The 11,685-nt window shown below is 49.0% G+C and overlaps 1 protein-coding gene across 1 annotated transcript in view; it reads right to left on the reverse strand.

The window, feature by feature from the left end:
• Positions 1–5,056, reverse strand: part of GRHL3 (grainyhead like transcription factor 3) — a 32,518-nt gene extending 27,462 nt beyond the window's left edge. Inside the window, exon 1 of the mRNA XM_081586751.1 lies at positions 4,907–5,056. Coding sequence (XP_081442877.1) covers positions 4,907–4,944 — 38 coding nt within the window. The 5' untranslated portion in view covers positions 4,945–5,056. The remainder of the gene's footprint in view (positions 1–4,906) is intronic.
• Between the last annotated feature and the right edge of the window lie 6,629 nt (positions 5,057–11,685).

Genomic DNA, 11,685 nt, shown 5'->3' on the forward strand with positions numbered 1-11,685 from the left:
GCCCAGTGAGTTACAAAGCCAGCCTCCTGGAATCTAACTCCATGACTAGTCGCTTTTCCACCAACCACTAGCTTCCAAGAAGGGATGCAAAAGAGAAGGAAAAAACAATAAAGCTGGGTGGCTTCCATCCACCTAACCATCTATGCCTCATTTTAATAAATATTTGTCAATATTTATTATACTACGTGCCAGGCTTTGTCCTGGGCAGGCAAGACAATAAGATCTCTATTGTCACAGAGGTTGCAGTTTAGTGGCAGGAAAGACAAACATGACCACAAAAACAAATGGACAGCTACTATCAGGTGAAGAAAGCTATGAAGGGAAAGAAGCCAGAAGACTTCTGACCTGCTTCAACTTTGGGGAATAACTAGATGCTGGTTGAAAAGAGGGGTGGAGGGGAAGAAGAAATGTGGAGATGGGTGTGGGAGGATTTTCGACCTTCCAGATCAAAGGCAAGATCAAAGGCATAAGCCTGGGACAGCTCCCAGAGATTGTCCGCCTACTGTGTGCCAAGGTGTGAGCCAGGGTTTTTGCATATAGTGCCTAGTTTCAAAGAAGGCCAGTCCACTGAGGAGGAAACTCAAGTGTGAGATTTGACAATCCCTCATATTTGCATAGTGTGTTATATTTTTCAACATGCTTCTCATACATTTGTCATCATCTCTGATCCTGCAATGCTCCTGTAAGGTAGGGAGGGAAGGTATGACTATCCCCATTTGATAAAAGGAAAAAATGAGCCACAGAGAAGGCCACTGGCTTGCCTAAGGCTACTTAGCTGGTATCTCACGGCACCAGGCCTAGAACAGAGGTCTCTGTCTTTTAGCATCAAGAACCTTGACAAGGCTGTCTCCTCAGACACCCAGAGGGTGAAGTCCCTACAGTGGTGAAGTATGGTTTCATCCCAAGTCCTTTCAGATTCTGAATACACACAGCTTTCTGGCCAAGCCACTTAAGACTCCAAATGAGCCTAAGTAAATGTCAAGCTACTAGTTGAGGTTTTTTCTGGTGTTCCAGTTAGTGTGCAAAGAGACTTCAGAAATCTAGTGTCTCTTTTTCAGTTTCTGCTGTTCTTGTTTGCTTTGACCACACCACCCAGCTTGTGGGATCTCAGTTCCCCGACTAGAGATGGAACCTAGGTGCTGAGCAGTGAAAGCGCAGACTCCTGACCAGTGGGCTGCCAGGGAAGTCCCTAGAAATCTAGTCTCTGGCAGCAACTCTGACTTGCCTGAGGACACACAGCACAGAGTAGGATTGGGATTCAAGTCTCTTAGCTTCCTGTCCAGTACCCAGCTCAATCACTACCTTATCTCAAAGGCATTTCTTTAATTCGGAGATGGAAAAGTAAGGCCTCTGACTTAATTCTACAGAAGGGGGAAGAAATCTCACCACCAAGGGGGCAGCCTCAAGCCCAACTAAAGGAGGTCCCTGAAACAGGACAGATCCAGGCATCTGGGCCCCACTTCCCTCCAGCCTGATGAGGAAGAGTTCCAGGGGCTGCCTGAGCTGGGTGTTGACACCCAGATACACCCAATGACTTGTCAAACCCTGTTGTAAGCCACATAGCTCATCAGCAGTGATCAATCACACTCACTAATTACCCACGGGGAGGCCCTACCACAACTGCTCACGGAGGAATCATTTTTCAGTCATCCCCATGGAAGGTGTTCCCTGGGCATGACAGACCGCTCCAGGGTTGTCTTGCTTGCAAGTGGCCCATCTGGTTTCTGGATGCACAGGTTGTGAAATGCGCCTTGTCACATGCTAGGGACTCACTTGGGGGCCTCAATGGGAAAATGGCAGCGCTTAGGGAATGGCTCTATAATGCCCCCAGTTTGAATGAGGAGGTTAGCAAGAATTGGGAACTTCTGAGGGCAGAGACAAGGTATTTACCTTTGTAAATCGTTATAGAGTGGGCCTCAGAGCTAGGCAGAACTGGTTCCAGTTTCAGCTCTGCTATGACTAGCTGTGTGACTTTACACTTGACCTCTCTGTGCCTCAACTTTCTTACCAGTAAAAAATGGGAGAAGATGAGAGCAATAACATCAGAGGTATTGTGATCGCTATTATTCATTCAGGGCTTATCAAGTGCCAGATGCTGGCCCAACAATTTCACATCATTTTTTTTGTTTAATCTTTACACCTTTGTGAGCTATTGCTGTTGGAAAATGCAAAGGGATAATGAAGGCAAAGTAATCAGCATAGTGCCAGCACATAATAACATGAATTATTCTTACTAATACTCACTTTGTGGGGTAGCCCCCAGAAAACTGCATGACAACTCACAGCCTCACTTTTTCCTACTATTGACAGAAGGAGACCAGATACTCAGATTCTCAGATAAAGAGCTGCAAGCATCGCCAGCTTCATCATCTGGATCCAGGTGGGCAAGTTAACCGAGAGCCATCAAGCTCCAACACTTTTAGCTGCATGTAAATTAATTATGTGCCATTTTCTAATTATACCAGAAACTCACTTTCTCCCCTTTGAAAATTCTTCCCTCGATGGGACTTTTTTTTCATGCTATATTCTCCTCTTGGTTTCCTGTCCAATTTTCCTAATTCTTTTCTGTTACTCAGTTGAGATGTGAAAGAAGAGCACTCCACCTAGAGACCCAAGGCGCCACATCCCTTCATTCATTCATTCACTCTGCTGAACAGGCCCGGTACTGAGACACAAAGGTAAATACCACGCTGCCCCTGCCCTCAACAGTTCCCCATTCTTGCAAACCTCCTAGGAAGGCCCAGTGAAATAAAACCAAATATTGGTAAGAGACCTTCCCTTTAAGACTTTCACTAGATCAGTTGCTCTGACCTTTTTAAAGAGACAAAAGGAATGGGGTTGGGGGGGGTGGGTAGCCAACCAGGATTATTTGTTCCATTTCATAAATGGAACAAAGCTTCCCTTGTAGCTCAGTTGGTAAAGAATCTGCCTGCAATGCAGGAGACCCAGGTTTGATTCCTGGGTCAGGAAGATCCCCTGGAGAAGAAAATGGCAATCCACTCCAGTATTCTTGCCTGGAGAATCCCATGGACAGAGGAGCCTGGCAGGCTATAGTCCAGGGGGGTCACAAGAATTGGACACAACTTAGTGACTAAACCACCACCACCACAAATGCAAAAACTTAAGTTTCAGACAGGGGAAGGAAAACAAGGGAAGGAAAGCAACTAAGTTATTTTATAAGTCAGGCCTTGTGCTTTTTCATTCTCATCTATGCCCTGTGAGGTGGGTGTTATCACCCCTTTACATATGCAGCAACACTGACAGAGGTTAAAGAGCCCATCCAAAAGTTACCCACTCTGTGAAAGGAAAAGAAAGTGAAGTCGCTCAGTCACATCCGACTCTTTGCGACCCCATGGACTGTAGCCTGCTAGGCTCCTCCGTCCATGGGATTCTCTAGGCAAGAATACTGGAGTGGGTTGCCATTTCCTTCTCCAGGGGATCTTCCCAACACAGGGATCGAATCCAGGTCTTCCGCGCTGCAGGCAGACTCTTTACTGTCTGAGCCACCAGGGGCTCCTACCTGGCAGAGCTGGGCTCAAACACAGGTGTGACCTCATAGCAAAGCTCTCAGCCTGCTGACTCAGCAACTACACTGCAGGTCAGCGTGGAATTGGGAACCTCCTGCTTTCCCATCCTCTGCCAGGTCTTTTAGGCCAATGGTACTTAAACTTGATCATGCATCAGAATCACCTGGAGGGCCTGTTAAAACACATATTGCTGAACCTCACCCCCAGAGTTTTTGATTCAGTAGCTCTAGGGTGGGGCTGAGAATCTGCATTTCTACGGAGTTCCCAGGTGATGATGCTGATGACACTGGTCCAAGGACCACACTTCGAGAATACCGTTTCTTTCTGCTTTTTAAGGTGAATCAATAATTCTATCTTTTAAAAAATTATGACTCTTTCCTCCCTCTCATTTCAAAAGTGACACAGAGTCACTTTGTAAAACACAATATGTAAAACATGGAATATACAGAAAAAATGGAAGCAGAGACTAGAATTCACCCGCATTCCCCTGCTCAGAGATAAGCACAGTTAACAGTCTGGCAGTATCTCATCAGTTTTCAACGTCCATGCTGGTGAGAAGCAGGGTGACACATTGGTGCGGAGCATCCTTTTGGCCCCTTATAAGATTCTAGCTCTTTAGCGAGATCTTGGGGAGCCTGGGGCAAGCTGAAATCCGCTCACTTGCAAAACTATTTATACTCTCATTCTTCACTGAAGTGCTGGGAGGGTTACAGGAGACGATGTCCTTATCAAGTACCGGACCCTGTGACCACTGTGAAGTCAGCGCTCAAATAAAGACTTGGCTGTTACTTTTGTTTTAACCGAAGGGTGCTTCGGCTACGCTCTTTGCGTTTTCAGCCCTGAGACTCTTCCTTCCCGTCGCCCTCCGTGTGGACCCCTGGAGACCCTCTGGGCTCCAGGCACCGACCGGGGGGCTCCTACTAGGAGAGGGCAGCAGACCGCCGCCCTTAGGGTCGTCACAGGGGCCCCTCGGCCCAGTCGGCCAGTTTTAGGCCTGTTTTACAGCCCGGTCTGAGGGTTTTTAACTTTTCATTCACCAGCAGCGTAGCTCCGACTTTTAATAACACGACAAAAATTTGCTCCTGGCAATCATGGTTTCGACCACAAAACCACAGCGGGAGGCGTTCCTGGTTAACTCTTCCAGCGCTGCAGGCAGTCTGGAGCCCAAGCGCTCTCTTGGAGCTTGGGTGGAGTGGCGGCGAAGCCTGAGGTCACAGACCGGGATGGGATGGGTCGGGTCCCCCTCCCACCCTCCCTTGAGGCACTCCAAGCTTCGGGGAGGAAGATGGTTTCAGACCGCCGGTGGGGGCCAGACTGCGGCTCGAGGGGAATCCTGGCGTGCCTCCCTCACTTCCCTCTCTTTCTTCCATTCTACAGACCTACTACGTGCTGAATACTTAATCTCTACATCCTTCATTTCCTCAACGGACGGGACGGGACAGCACAGGCCAACCAGGCACCCAATACACCTTCGCGCCCAACAAAGATGCTTCTCCAAACATGGCAGCCTGACTGCGACCCTATAGCTCTCTCACGGAGCTGTTTCCCGCGAGAAGAGGGCGTCTGGTAGCGACTTCCGGCGCCCCCGCCGCCCCAGGATCCCTTGCGGCCGGTTCCAGCCCCCGAGGCCCTGGGTAGGAACCGCGGGCTGGAGGCACCCGCGGTTTGCGGAGGTCTGGAGGCTGGCAGATGCGCCCAGCCCCAACCACATGAAACGTCCCGTGCGCCCCACCTTCCAGCTGCCTTGAGCTGGCTTTTAACTCCACCGCTTGGCCTCCATGGCCCCCAAGAGCCAGCCTTCGAAGTGGCCTAGTAATTGGGCTCTCACATTTATGGAGCTCCTCCACCGGATCGGGTGGCCCACCTACGGGTGCCCACTCTTTTCCTGACCGGATAGGTGTCTGTATCCTTACTGGAGAGACGAGGAAACTGGGGTCAGGGAGGAGAAGCAGATTCACTAGGATCCAGAAGTTGCTAAGTGGCAGAATTTAGATTCTTGTGCAAGTTGGGCTTTTCCCACTACACCAGGGCCTGGCAAGAGGTGGTCATTCCTTCAGGATCAAGATGGATGCGAGGACCCTGCACCCCTGGGGGCAGGGCAGCAGCAAGACAGTGTCTGCAGCACAAGCAGCTCAAAACTTGCAAGCCAAGCAGTGGATTCCACCCCCAACCCCTCTTTATCAGTAAAGGCACTTGAGCCCCCAGGCACTGAGACTCTGTCATTGTAATCTTTAGTGATGACTTCAGACTCTGCCTGCAATTACTCAGCAGGCACAGGTTCCCCTCACCCCTCCCCAACCCGAGAAGCCTCGACTGTCAGTAACTCTGACTTCAGACTCAAATCATTAAGGAGGAGAAATGCAGGAAACCTTTTTGTTCAAGTAGCCCAGCTTCAAGACACTTACCCCCTAAGGGACACCAATGAATACATTTCTGTCTGCAGTCTCTGCTGTGCTAACCAGCAGAGCTAAGTGGGATGGAGACACATCAGATGTTTTTTGTTTTCAAAGTATAGAATAATAGAAAGCAGGAAATAATAGACTATTGAAAGGATAAATATTAGAAATATTAAATTAGAATTATTAAAAATATTAGAAATAAAGAATAATAGAAAGCAAGAAATGCTCATTGATTGGTTATTTCTGTATGAAGTAACAAAGGTATTTTAGATTGCTCCTTAACCAGAATTTAAACCAATTGCTTTTCTAAAGTTATTGGATACCCCAACAGCTCCATTAAGTGGGTACCAATAGGACCACAATTTACAGGTGAGGAAACTGACCCTCAGGTGAAGTGGCTTGGCCAGAATCACACAGCTAATTAGTGGCAGAGCTGGAACTTGAACCTCGGTGTCGGCTCCAATGACCTGCTCTTATTCCAGTTGTTAACACCTTATCGATCCCAGGAAGTCCATTCCAGAGAAATCTGATGGCCAGTGATTCTACCGTGGACATAGTTAGCTAACCCAGGAGAATCCGAGAGCTGACTGGTATCATGGAGCCTTGTCTGCAGTCGGGCCCCACCACCTGCTCTGCAGTTAGGTCTTCAAGTTCTTAAAATAATCTATTAAGGAGTAGCTAGAAAAAAAAAAGATTGTTCAATGCTTGACTCTGCCCTCTTACCTCTGAGGGTGGAAAGAAAAGGATAGTCTGTGTTTTAGAAGCCTGGTTGCTGCCAGCTCCCTAAACTCCGTTTTCAGCAGCCCAGAATCCCAGCCTCATCCCACCTTCTCTGAGGTCTGGACCCCACGCTGGGAGTCCATGGTAAAAGTCAGCATCAGCCAGCAGGATTCTAGATCCCAGCTATGGGCAAGAAGTCACCTGCGTCCTGTCAGGCAATAGAGATGACCTCACTGAAAACCACAGCTCAGCCTCCTCAGCCTTAGAACAGCCTCTGAGTGAAGTCAACCACGTTTTATTGAATGCTTCTTCAGACCTCGGCTCTGTGCTAAGCATTTTACAGTTTATCACACTTAACTCTCAATGATCCTACAGAACATTCTTGTACCCATTTTCTAGATGAGGAAAATGAAGCTCAGATCAGTTCAATGACTTGTCCAAATCAAGATCACCCAGCGCACGAGGAGCTGAGCCTGAATTCGAACATAGGTCAAACCAACTAAGAGTGCATATGTTTAACCAGCACACTTAACTTGCCCACTTGGGACTGTTCCAACCCAACAAGCAAGTCCCTTTAGAGAAACCCAACTCTCTGCCTAAGACAGTTCTTAGAACCACCTCAAAAAAGTTCTTTTGGGCAAGAAAATGGAAAGCCTAGATGGGATTGGCCGCTGTCTCTGACTTCCAAGGCCCCTTCGATGTGTCAGAAAGTGGTGCTGAAAGTCTTCACAGTTTCAGTCCTGTGTTTCCCTACCTGGCTCGAAACTGCTCAGCAGAGAGAGAAAGGAGGAAAAAAAAAAAGATTTTCCCAGGGAAACACTCAGCTCTCGCTTGAGACGGGGCTTGCCTCAACACGCCAGAGTGAGATCGTCAGCCCATTCATTTACCCTTACAAATTGCTCTGTGAATCTTGGCGCCGGTCTCCCTGCCCTTTCCCCTTCTAGAAACCCCATACAGCCTCCCCGCTCAGAGAGCGCCAGGCATCCACGGTTGTTTACTCACTCAAGCTCATTCGACATCTTCCTGCTCCCAGGCTCCCAGGCTCCCAGGCTGGAACGATGGATCGGCACCGACACCGAGGCTCTGCTGACCGCTCGTCTCTAATTCTCGCCTGACACAGACATTCCCTGCCCAGGGGACTGTTTGATTTATGTTGAGGTTTCAGTGTGGGGATTCTGCTGACAGGTAGGTTCCTGGCAGCGCTGGCGCTGATTGGCTACAGGTACAGGTGCCGGCGACAGCAGGTATACCTCAACAGGTGCAGCTGTTAACTCTTGGCCTGCCGAGTTGGGGGCGGAGCCTTGGGGGGGCTGGCTGGGTGGAACTGGCTAATTCCTTCCTTGATGAGGGGGTGGGGGGTGGAGATGAGGTAGGAGGGAGGAGAAAAAAAAATGCTGGAGAGAAGATAGCCAGGGGAAAAGTACAGGGACAAACAGATACTTGGCTGCAGGAAATCTCGATTCCTGTTTCTAGTATCCTGGATACCCAGGAACGTAGGAACATCCTTCCCTCTCCCCACCTCCCTCCCCCTACCCCCACCACCCTGCCAAATTCCCTTGGCCTCCTCTCCTACCTAGCATCGTCTACTTCACAGCCACCAGGGAATTACCAAAGGAGAGAGCAGGTCTTCCCCTGTGGGCCCCTGTGCAAGTCCCCTTTCTTTTTTCCTAGAGCTCTCCCTTTAAGGGAAAGCTTATTTCTGAATAGTCTTTTACAGTTATTCAGGTGATTTCTCGTGAAGGCTCGAAGCAACCCACTGGGGTAACTACTATCATGCTCTCTTCCTCCCCCAACACACACACTTCACAGGTGAGGAAATGGAAGCCGGAGGGTAAACGTGACTTGCCCAAGGGCATGAGCTAGTGAGTGTCAGAGCCCAGATCTGAATCTTCAGTCATCTCACTCCGCATGTGGCTGTCCCTTTGAGCTGAAGTCACTGGCCTCAATTCAGCAGGCATGTATGGAACACCTAATGTGTGCCAGGCCCTACTCTGGGTTCTGGGAAGACAGGCCAAAAAGACAGGGTCACTGCTCTTGGGAGTTTATAATCTGGGTGGGGGGGGGTGTGTGTGTGTTGGTGGCTGAGAGTGGGGGTGTAGGGTACAGGCAGCCTTTTATTTGGTGTGATACAGATCTGAATGAGATGTCAGCAAACCACATACCTCTGGCCAGCACACAAGGGATGGAAAAGTTGAAGTCGGTCACCTTCGAAACCTTTAGCTAGTCGGTCATTTCCCAAACTCCAGTAAGTGCTTCATTCTGCATTGGAAACGCAGGAGAAATCAGTTGCATGTTAGACTAAGTAATTGTGGGATGAGTGCCATGAGCTGTCTTCCATAAAGAACAAGGTTGGTAAACCCAGAAGATCCACAAACAAACAGGAGAATGCTAGAGCTTTTTCTAGAGCTTCCACCACGAGTAATCTGAACTGAAGTCTAAGCCAGTCTTGGTATCTTTTGTTTTCCTCTCTCTGTCTGTTCCCTCCGCCCCAGCCCCCCCACCCCCCACCACATTCACACACCTTTTGACACATCATCCCTTTGCTCTGTCTTCCTGAGAGCCTCACCTTGGCCCACTCCTTTCCACTCCTTTCTCTCTCAGAAAGGCAGAGTTCCAGCTACTCCTGCCAGTCTGATGGAGGTTTTCAAGGTAAGGCCAGAATCCAGAGGAGCCCACTTGGGGTGTGGTCAGGCCTGTGGAGAGAGGATACTGGGTTTGAGAATTGTCAGAGGTTGGTTCCTCGCTGGAAGCTATGTTGGGGATAACGGAGGGGGTCCTGACAAATAACAGTAAACAATCATAATAATTGCTAATGAAGCCACCTCCTCAGAGCAGGCCTCTCCCGCCACCCTTGTTAAAGTAGACATCCAGTCACTGTATCACATCACTTAATTCTGGCTCTCTAAATCCCTTGTAACTTTTGGATATCTCTCTAAATTGTTTATTGTCTTTCACCCCTTCTTCTAGAATGTAAACTCTGTAAGAGGAGAGACCTTGTCTGGGCCACTGTTGAATCTCCAGCGCCTTCCACTGTGTCTGGCACATGGTAGGCGCCCAACGTACCTCACGCGTCAGGCGTTGTGCTAAGCCTTTGCGAACCTTGTCTTACCCTTAAAACCGCTGTATGCCATAGGCCCTTGTATTATCCCTGTTTTAGAGATGAGGAGACGGAGGTATGAAGTGATTAAATAAGTTCCTCAAGCTGCATGGCCTATCGTGGTAGAGCTAGGGTTGGGATCTGATCAGAGAGCAGACCCTGGATGCCCAAGCCCTTGGCAGGGGTTATTGGTGGCAGGAGGGCCATTTGGTGCCAGTTGTAAGTGCAAAGCTTGGTTCCGCCCGAAGGATGGCACACTTGTCTGTGTCCCTGTCTGCCCGCCTCCTGGAAGACTGTGAAGTTTCTTTCAGCTGTGTTGCAACTCCCAGGTAAAGGGCCATGGGGGTGACTCATGCCGGCTGGGCTCAGGTGGAGACTGGGAACCCAGGCAGCGTGTCTGTGCTCGCTGGGCTTTTTAAATGGGTCCTCTCTCTCTACACCTCTGGATCATGCCTCTTCAATCACTCTCACCCATCTACAGGGATCAGCAGGTCGTGGGGCAGAGGGTTTTTAACATCTCCACACATGGAATGCTCCAGAAGGCACCCTGGATGAGATGGAGGGGCTTGTGGCCCAGGGTAGGTTGGCAGGGTACCACAAGCCAGTTTATAAGGTCGCTAGGACCCTCCAGCAGGAGCTAAGCCTCCCAGTCTGGGGGTGTGGGCTGTTCTAGGCCTTTGCCGGAGGATTCAAAGATGCCAAGTTTTTTAGAGAGATGCTACCCAAGATTTGCCCCCACTCCTACCCCTTTGCTACTCCTGTGTGGCATGGGCACAGCCCAGGGCTCAGCTGGGCTGGCATATCTTCCCCTTCTTGGATTGGCCCAGTTCTTGGTTTCTTGGCAGAGGAGATTGAAAACAGAGACTCACCAATCATATGTGACATAATGATTGTATTCACAATAATAACAGTAAGTAATGATGACTGTGATTTATTTCATGTTTGTATATTGCAAGCATAGTGCTAAGAGTTATCTGTGCTATCTGATAGTATTACTCTGAGACTGGCTGACTTGGGTTCCGATCCCAGCCCAACTGTTTACTAGTTGTGTGATTTTGGGCAAATGACTTAAGCATTCTGAGTTCTTTCCTCACCTATAAATGGTTATAAAAATAGTATCCCCCTCGTAAGGTTTTTGTGAGAATTAAATAGGATAATGTATGTGAAGTGCATTGTGCAGCGCCTGGCACATCGTTGTTGTTTAGTCACTCAGTGGAGTCCGACTCTTTGCATCCCCAGGGACTGCAGTCCATGTAGTCCAGGCTCCTCTGTGCATGGGATTTCCCAGACAAGAATATTGGAGTGGTTTGCCATTTCCTCCTCCAGGGGATCTTCCTGACCCAGGGATCAAACCTGTGTCTCCTGCACCGGCAGGCGGGTTCTTCGCCAGGGAGCCCCCAGGGCAGCCTGCCTGGCACATTGTTGTTGTTGTTTAGTCGGTAGGTCATGTCCAACTCTTGGTCACTCCAAGGACTGCAGCACTCCAGGCTCCTCTGTCCTCCACTGTCTCCCAGTAATTTGCTCAAATTCATGTCCATGAAGGGTGGGAGAGATTGACGGCGCAAAGGAAACAGGACGGCAGAAGATGAGATGGTTAAATGGCTTCACTGACTCAGTGGACATGAATTTGAGTCTGGCACATAGCACTCAGTAATTGTTAGGAAAGTTTTTGCTCCAAAATCACGGCAGGTGGTGACTGCAGCCGTGAAATTAAAAGACGCTTGCTCCTTGGAAGAAAAGTTATGACCAACCTAGACAGCATATTAAAAAGCAGAGACATTACTTTGCCAACAAAGGTCCATCTAGTCAAAGCTATGGTTTTTCCCATAGTCATGGATGGATGTGAGAGTTGGGCCATAAAGAAAGCTGAGCACCAAAGAATTGATGCTTTTGAACTGTGGTGTTGGAAAAGACTCTATGAGAGTCCCTTGGACTGCAAGGA

Source organism: Giraffa tippelskirchi, chromosome 3 (genome assembly GCF_054371585.1).
Source record: "Giraffa tippelskirchi isolate mGirTip1 chromosome 3, T2T-mGirTip1v1.2.pri, whole genome shotgun sequence".
NCBI lineage: Eukaryota > Metazoa > Chordata > Mammalia > Artiodactyla > Giraffidae > Giraffa > Giraffa tippelskirchi.